We start from the raw sequence: 8,612 nt of genomic DNA, 5'->3' as shown, positions 1-8,612 counted from the left end.
ATGTACAGCCAGTGAGTATTCCTGCGGGTTTTCCTGTGTAGGAGCGAGTCGCCGGTGGCCATCGTGGTGCCGTGTTGGCCGGGGGGGTCGCTGTGGGGGTCAGGGGGTCTCCGGGATGTACAAGTTGGATTTTGCTTCCTGCTGCCTCAGGATATCCTGAATTTGTCCGTTGGGTGAGGGTGATTGCCTGCAGGGCTGTGGCACGGGCTGTCGCGTCGGTGTTCCCTGTGCCATGGTGCGCTCAGGCCGGGGGTCCGGGCGCTTCGCAGGTGGCTGCAGTAGGTGGTCAGAGCCCTCGGAGCCTCTCCTCCCAACGAAGCCTGGTGCTTCTCCCTCTTGATCTCTGAAGTCATTTGCAAGTCACAGATGAGTCCATCCGGAAACAAAACCCCCTCTCTCAGTGGGGGGTTCCTCAGCTGTCCCAAAACCTGGCTGACCCCAGGTCTGCTGGCCCTTTCAGAGTCGAGCATCCCGCTGGAGGCTACAAGAAGCTCTTTGAGACCGTGGAGGAGCTGTCCTCTCCGGTGACCGCCCACGTCACAGGTTGGTGTGGCCTCCCTGAGCTCCTCCTGCCTGGCTTTTGGGGCCACCAAGAGCTCGGAGACTTTACAAGGGTGGGAGGTGAAGGACCAACAGGGCTGGTTGTGTTGGGGTAAAGGAAGGACAGATTCATGGAACAGAATCATAGAATTATTAAGCTTGGAAAGGACCACTAAGATCATCAAGTCCAACTGTCAGCCCAATACCACCATGCCCACTAAACCATGTCCTGAAGTGCTACATCTACACAGGTTTTGTTTGGATGGGGGATCTTTAGACATTTCAGTCTGAATATCTTGGTCTACAGTAGGTGTATAGGTGAAGAAAACTGCATAGTTTAAAGAGCTCATGCATATTTAAACTTCAAGTTTAATAAACATTAAAAAAAATAGCTTGAAGTTTTGTTCTTTTTGTTGACACAAGAAAAATGACTCGGTTTGATTTGCCGTGGGCTGTGCACGTACCAACGTTGCATCTTCCGCAGGCAGGATCCCCACCTGGCTGCGAGGAAGCCTCCTGAGATGTGGTCCTGGCTTGTTCGAGGTGGGCACCGAGCCCTTCTATCACCTTTTTGATGGCCAGGCGCTCCTCCACAAGTTTGACTTCAAGGAGGGGCACGTTACCTATCACCGAAGGTACGCGACGATTTTCCAAGGAAAAAAAAAAAAATAAAATAACAAAGCATTTGCTGGAGTGGAAGTGCTGGGGCCAGGCTCTGCTGCCCAGCACGTGGGAGGTACTGGTTATTTCAGGTCCATGTGGTTATTGGAAGAGCTGTAACGGTGAGATCACTAAAGCAACTGAAAATAACTGAAACGTACTCGGAGTTAGCAGAAATGCAACTTTTTGTGCAGATTATAAAACTTCTGGGAGGGGAGGGGAGGGAGGAAGGGCTGGATGTAGCTGCAGCCAGTGGCAGAATTGAACAATGAGACGTGTTTTTGGCTGGAAGCTGTCGGTGCAGGACGTTCAGACCAAGCGCTGCGGTTCCCTCTCCGCTGACCATCCCTTCCCAGTGCTGCGGGGTGGGGGCGGGTGCTGGACCCCACGTCCTCCAGATGCCACGTGAGGCTGTGGGACCCATGGCTCTCAGAGGTCTCATGGGGCTCATCACCAGAATATTCATATTTTAACGGCACAGCCCGTAGTGGTTGACGGCTGTACCCGTCACGTGCCTTCTCGCCCTGCCCAGGTTTGTCAGGACTGATGCCTACGTGAGAGCCATGACCGAGAAAAGGATCGTGATCACCGAATTTGGCACCTACGCGTACCCAGACCCGTGCAAGAACATCTTTTCCAGGTACCTCGTGGTCATAGATGTTGCAGGGATGTCCTGTGGTGCTTCTATGAAGCCCTGACCAGCTGTCTGTTTTCTCTGCTCAGGTTTTTCTCGTACTTCAAAGGTGTGGAGGTCACTGATAACGCCCTAGTTAACGTCTACCCTGTTGGTGAAGATTACTATGCCTGTACTGAGACCAACTTTATAACCAAAATTAACCCAGATACGTTAGAGACGATTAAGCAGGTGGGTCTTTGTACGGTGCTTTGAAATACATGGAGGGGTAACACTAAAATGAGAATCATAGAATCACAGAATGGTTTGGGTTGGAAGGGACCTCAAAGACCATCCAGTTCCAACCCCCCCTGCCATGGGCAGGGACACCCTCCACTACACCAGGTTGCCCAAAGCCCCATCCAACCTGGCCTTGAATGTTTAATAACAGCCTCTTGCAACAAGGACAGAGTTGGGGTTCGTCGGGAAGATGACGCGGAGACAAGGCCAACTCTGAGGGTTAACGAGAAAAGTCGGAACGAGTTTGTAAATGAACCCACCACTCCTGCTCTGGGTAATAGTCAGTGAGGAGGTGATGAGGTCCGTGGTCCGTATCCTCAAGCTTGGGTTGGGGTTTGCAAACTGGAGGAACGTTGCAGCCTGGCCGATGGGGACCGTAACCGGATGGCTCCTACCAGAGCTTTGCTGCTGCCTTCACTGACATCGGAGCCGATGTCCGTACGTGATGCGGGATGCGTGTTTTCATGTTTTTCTTTGCTGTGTTACCAATGTCCAGCCTGCGGAGCCTTTCCTTTTGGACCCCAGGATCCCAAACCTCTCCCTGTAACTGTGTCAGCTCACCTGACCCCCTCAAATCGCTTGGCTTTTGCTTTCCTCTTTTTCACAAATGGATGGTTGTTCGGGCTTAGAGAAGAACTTTCCGTGTCTGAAATAAGGTCGTGTTGACCCGTGATGCCACGCGGAGCTGGTGGCTTCCCAGCTCCCGCCAGGAGAGCTCCTGACTTCCTCCATCTCGTTCTTCAGGTGGATCTCTGTAAGTACGTGTCTGTCAACGGGGCAACGGCTCATCCCCACATTGAAAACGACGGGACCGTTTACAACATCGGCAACTGCTTTGGAAAAAACTTTGCGCTCGCCTACAACATCATACGGATCCCTCCGCTTCAGGCGGGTCAGTCAATCCCCCCTCTGAGCGAACCCAGAAAAATCTTGTCCCACAAATCATTTTTTTTGTCCGTCAAATGAGTTTTGCCATCAAGCTACTCTTTTTTAATCTTATTTATCTTATTTTTACCCAAGTAAGAATGGGTGAAACCCTCCATAACCCTTCACCTGTCCTGTTCCAGACAAGGAAGACCCGATTAACAAGTCGGAGGTGGTGGTGCAGTTCCCCTGCAGCGACAGGTTTAAACCCTCCTACGTCCACAGGTAACATTCCGCGGGGTGGGTAGACTGGAAGGGGGGGACGCTGCCCGCGCGTGCCACGCGGCGTGTTCCTGTGGCAAAGCAGCTGCTCCGAGCAGCCAGCGCAGAAACGGGGTCCCCTTTCGTTCCCACGAGCCCACCAAGGTGGGGTACGTATCGACGGCATCGCTGGCCTCGGATGCTTGACGGAAGCGGTGCACAGGGCTCGCTCCTGCATGTAATCAGCGACTAAAATTAGGTGGTTTACCAAAATCAGCACGTTTATATTGCTGTTTCCATGCGCCAACGCGGGTTTTGCCCAAACGAGCCGCAGCGACCTTGACGCGCTCCCCGTGCGTTTCCAAACAGCTTTGGGCTGACCTCGAGCTACATAGTGTTTGTTGAAACCCCGGTGAAAATCAACCTCCTCAAGTTCCTCTCCTCCTGGAGCCTTTGGGGAGCCAACTACATGGACTGCTTCGAGTCCAACGAGACCATGGGGGTAAGCGACCGGCCGTACCAAGCCGGCTGTGCCAGGCGGGCAGCCCTGGCCTGGGAGCCCCGTCAGGGGCAGGTTCACCATCACTCTTCTAAGCCTACACCAAGCAGCTGCCTGCTTTTCAGGTCTGGCTGCACGTGGCGGAGAAAAAGAAAGGCAGGCTCCTCAACATCAAGTACCGCACCTCCGCCTTCAACCTCTTCCATCACATTAACACCTACGAAGACAACGGGTTTCTGATCGTTGACCTCTGCACCTGGAAGGGGTGAGTCCCAGGAGCCGGGGCTCCACCGGTCCCTGCGCTGGAGCATCCTTTTCCCTGTGGGAATCACCACTGGCACTCACACTGACTCCCTCCAACCCATCTAAGTATTAATGCATGGTGACACGTAGCCTATACAGTGTGGAAGTTATCCAGAGGTGCAGAGAGCCTGTCTGAAACTCATTTTCCAAGAAAAATTTGATTTTTGTCTTTAATTTCCCTTTATCTTCAATAAACCTCAGTGACTGCTGAAGGGCTGATGCTATTTCGGCTCCTGGGGCTGCAATGAGCAGGATCTGGTCGAGGTTTCAATGCTGCTTTCTGCCCAAACAGAGAAATGTGGCACCGAGACAGTGATGCCCAACTCCGTGTTGGCTGCGCAGCAGGACGCCCTGAGCTGGGTTCATCCCAGCCGCTGCCACAGGGCACTGGGGGTGGACACGAGCAGTTCCTGGAGTTTCCTCGCAGGTGAAATGGTGACCCACAGCTTGTGTCTGCCAAGGAGCCAGACCGGGACTTGTCTTACTCCATTGAATTTTAGGAAAGGACATGCATAATTTTAGAAGGACATGGAGCTGTTGGAGTGGGTCCAGAGGAGGCCACAAAGATGATCCGAGGGCTGGAGCACCTCTGCTATGGAGACAGGCTGGGAGAGTTGGGGCTGTTCAGCCTGGAGAAGAGAAGGCTCCAGGGTGATCTTATTGCAGCCTTCCAGTACCTAAAGGGGCTACAGGAAAGCTGGAGAGGGACTTTGGACAAGGGTGTGGAGTGACAGGACATGGGACAATGGCTTTAAACTGAAAGAGAGGAGATTTCGATGAGATCTAAGGAAGAAATTCTTCCCTCTGAGGGTGGTGAGGCACTGGCACAGGTTGCCCAGAGAAGCTGTAGCTGCCCCATCCCTGGCAGTGTTCAAGGCCAGGTTGGATGGGGCTTTGGGCAACCTGGTGTAGTGGAGGGTGTCCCTGCCCGTGGCAGGGGGGTTGGAACTGGATGATCTTTGAGGTCCCTTCCAACCCAAACCATTCGATGGTTCTATGACTGTTCAGATGCCTTTTTCCCCCTCACTTGCAAATGATGTCTTTGCTCCTGTCTGTGATCCCGTTCTTCTGCAGGTTCGAGTTCGTTTACAATTACCTCTACTTGGCCAACTTACGAGCAAACTGGGACGAAGTGAAGCGACAGGCAGAGAAGGCGCCGCAGCCCGAAGCCCGCAGATACGTGCTGCCCCTCAGTATCGACAAGGTACGGGCACGGGGCCGCTGCCAGGGGGCTCGGAGACACCGGTGCCTGCCCGACTCCCCTGCAGGGCTTACGGCCACCCGTCGCCAGGGTCTGCCTGACCCCACCTAATTCAAATTAAACCTTTTGAGGGGGGAAGCAGAACTTAAAGTATGGCTCTTCGGAGCACTTTTTATTTTCTTTAGCTGATCGCCGCTAGTTTATTTTATTTCCTGTCAATTAATGTTCAATCCCAAGACCACGGGGCAGCAGTTAATCCCGGAGGTCCATCCAGCCCCAGGCTCGTGCAAAGCTCACCACTTGCAATTGCTGGATTTTTTTTTTTTTTTCCAGTGACCCCACTCATGGTCATCAGCTCTGCAGCCCGATGAGGCTTGGCTGCGCATCGCGGTGCAGTCTGCAGGTCCCTGCAAACAGCCTGAGAAACCCTTTTCTCCATTTCTCTTGGGTGTTTTTCTTCCTCCCAGGCCGACACGGGCAAGAACTTGGTGACCCTGCCCTACACCACCGCTACGGCCACGCTGCGCAGCGACGAGACCGTCTGGCTGGAGCCAGAGGTTATTTTCTCGGGGCCGCGCCACGGTGAGATGGCAACCCCGAAGCTCAGCCGGCGGCGACGCGGGTACCCCCTGCACTCCACGTCCTACTGATCCTCACACGTGTTTTTATTTATTTTTTATTGTAGCCTTTGAATTTCCACAGATCAACTACAAGAAGTACGGCGGGAAGCCGTACACCTACACCTACGGGCTGGGGCTGAACCACTTTGTCCCAGACAGGGTAACTATGAGCCAAGGGGTGCAGCACACCTTTTCCATGAGCTTTCAGTTTAAGGGTAAGAAAGAGTATTTCTGAAGATTTTGGGATTTTTTGTGTTTGTTTTTTTTTTTTTTATTTCCCCACCTTTAGCTTTGCAAGCTGAATGTTAAAACAAAGGAGACCTGGGTGTGGCAGGAGCCGGATTCGTACCCGTCGGAGCCAATTTTCGTTTCCCATCCGGATGCCCTGGAGGAAGATGATGGTAATACCTGGTTTATTTTGGTTAATGGCATCATGGTTTCTTGAAAAGCTGGGGCTGGCTGCGAGGCTGTGCCAGGTGGGCAGGAGCAGTGCCGTGCCTTGTGCTAACGCTGGTGGGAAGCTTCCGAGGAGAACGTGGGAAAACTCAGACTGAAAACAACGGAGGAGCAAGACCTCCAGGTTTAGATGATCTGTTGTCCTCATTTCCTCGCCTTTTTCCATCAGGAATTGCGATGTTTCAAGAATTGCAGGTGGCAGAGCTTTGTCAAATTCAAACCTCTCTCAAACCAGGCGTGTTTTCTATTCCTGACCCATCCGGGTGGAGCGAACTCGGGCTGCGTCGCTCGAGGACACGTAGCTGCACCCATGCCAAGCGCTGTGCCCGTCCCTTCGTAGCTGCACCCATGCCAAGGGCTGTGCCCGTCCCTTCGTAGCTGCACCCATGCCAAGGGCTGTGCCCGTCCCTTCGTAGCTGCACCCATGCCAAGCGCTGTGCCCGTCCCTTCGCGCATCCCCAGCCCTGTTCCTACTTTTGAAGGCGAGTGGCAGCACTCGGCCTGAGAAGGTGTCCACCTGTTCCCTGAATTCCTCATCTCCAAAAAGCAGCACAGGAAGCTGGGAGAACTCTTGGCTCTGCTGGATTTCGGAGCAAACTCTCACGAGTTTCTACAGAACCAAATTTCCTGTTTCCAGTTCAGGGAAGTGCTTGTGCAGGGGCTTAAGTCCCACCAAAATGAGGGTTGTTCTTAAAAGCTTTCCTTAACGGAAGTAGACAACGTGATTTTAGGAATGTGTCCAAGTCTCTCTCGCTTCCTGGGACTCAAGCCCTGCAGCAGCACCCTCCGAAGCTGAGTTAGCCCCGGGCTCCACACTCCTGGTTTTGTCATCTTCCCCACGGCGGTGTTGGTTGTGGTGTGTGGTTGTTCCCACGTTCTCCCGCAACGACTGACCCACGGAGTACACAAATGAACACCCAGCCAAGAGCTGGGACATCCCAGTTGTTCCCCACAGGGATGCCAGGATCCAGAAACGGGTGTCTGGTCACGTTAAACCTCAGGAGCAGAATTATAAAGTCATTTACAAAGTAATTCATGATGTTGACGGACAAATTTGATACAGATCCCAATACGTGATGTTTGTCACCAGCCCCTGCTAAAAAAATAGCTTTTCTTAGCTCCTTTTCTGAACAAAAACATTTTTCACAGTTTTAAAAAGAAAAGACAGGAGCTACCATGCCAGGGCACCACAGGCTGGCGAGCCAACGCTGGCCAGAACCCACAGCAGTACGAGAAATACGTGGTCTCAGCCTGCATCACTGACGATCACACAGCAGTACTGGGACTTACTGGTGTGCGAGCGGCTGCTGCCACCCTGAGCAGCCCCCGGGAGATGCGGAGGGGCACACCCGTGCCAGGCTGACCGTTTTTCTCCCCTGCCAGGGGTTGTGCTGAGCATCGTGATCAGCCCGGGCGCGGGGCCGAAGCCCGCCTACCTCCTCATCCTGAGTGCCAAGGACATGAGCGAGGTCGCCAGGGCTGAAGTGGAGGTGAACATCCCCGTGACGTTCCACGGACTCTTCAAGAGAGCTTGACCGTCGCCCGTAGGTTTCTCCCAGCCCCGAAAAGGTGCACTCTCTGTTCGCCAGCGGCTCAAACGACCTAAATTCCTTCAGCATCACATTTTATTTGTTTGGCTACTTAAAATTAAGATTGAGCGTTTCGGTTTTGTTGATGATTCTTCAAAATACTTAACCAGGTGTTTTTCAAGCACACCCTTTGGCATAATTTCAAGACGTAGGGTGCTCAGCACGACGCAGTTCAAGCAACACGACAGTTAAGCGACTCTTATAGCAGCTTTCCAGTACCTAAAGGGGCTACAGGAAAGCTGGAGAGGGACTTTTTACAAGGGTGTGTAGTGATGGGACAAGGGGCAATGGATTTAAACTGAAAGAGGGCAGATTTAGGTTAGATATAAGAAAAAAATTTTTCACTCTGAGAGTGGTGAGGCAGTGGAACAGGTTGCCCAGAGAAGCTGTGGCTGCCCCATCCCTGGAAGTGTTCAAGGCCAGGTTGGATGGGGCTTGGAGCAACCTGGTGTAGTGGAGGGTGTCCCTGCCCATGGCAGGGGGGTTGGAACTGGATGATCTTTAAGGTCCCTTCCAACCCCAACCGTTCTGTGATTCTATGACACAAGTTTGGGGTTTTGTTTTTACAAAATTCCACTTCGCAGCTGCGGCAGAGTTAAAGATGCACGAAATGGCACAGTGTAAACTCAGCACCTACATGCAGAGTAGCATCAGGTACAACAGCCTCTGTGCTCTGTTACATGCCTTGAGAAAAGGTAACTTTTAG

At 52.8% G+C, this 8,612-nt stretch overlaps 1 protein-coding gene across 1 annotated transcript; it reads left to right on the top strand.

Moving 5' to 3' along the window:
* RPE65 (retinoid isomerohydrolase RPE65) lies at positions 1-7,852 on the top strand. The gene is made up of 14 exons (XM_009982799.2): positions 1-11; positions 461-543; positions 1,025-1,175; positions 1,733-1,840; positions 1,924-2,065; positions 2,858-3,005; positions 3,181-3,262; positions 3,608-3,740; positions 3,863-4,002; positions 5,115-5,244; positions 5,709-5,823; positions 5,927-6,021; positions 6,151-6,262; positions 7,701-7,852. The coding sequence occupies exons 1-14, from the start codon at positions 1-3 to the stop codon at positions 7,850-7,852; spliced, it is 1,602 nt and encodes a 533-aa protein (XP_009981101.1).
* Positions 7,853-8,612: the final 760 nt, after the last annotated feature.

The sequence above is a fragment of the Tauraco erythrolophus genome, chromosome 10 (genome assembly GCF_009769465.1).
Source record: "Tauraco erythrolophus isolate bTauEry1 chromosome 10, bTauEry1.pri, whole genome shotgun sequence".
Taxonomy (NCBI): domain Eukaryota; kingdom Metazoa; phylum Chordata; class Aves; order Musophagiformes; family Musophagidae; genus Tauraco; species Tauraco erythrolophus.
This window is presented reverse-complemented; position numbering and strand designations above follow the sequence as displayed.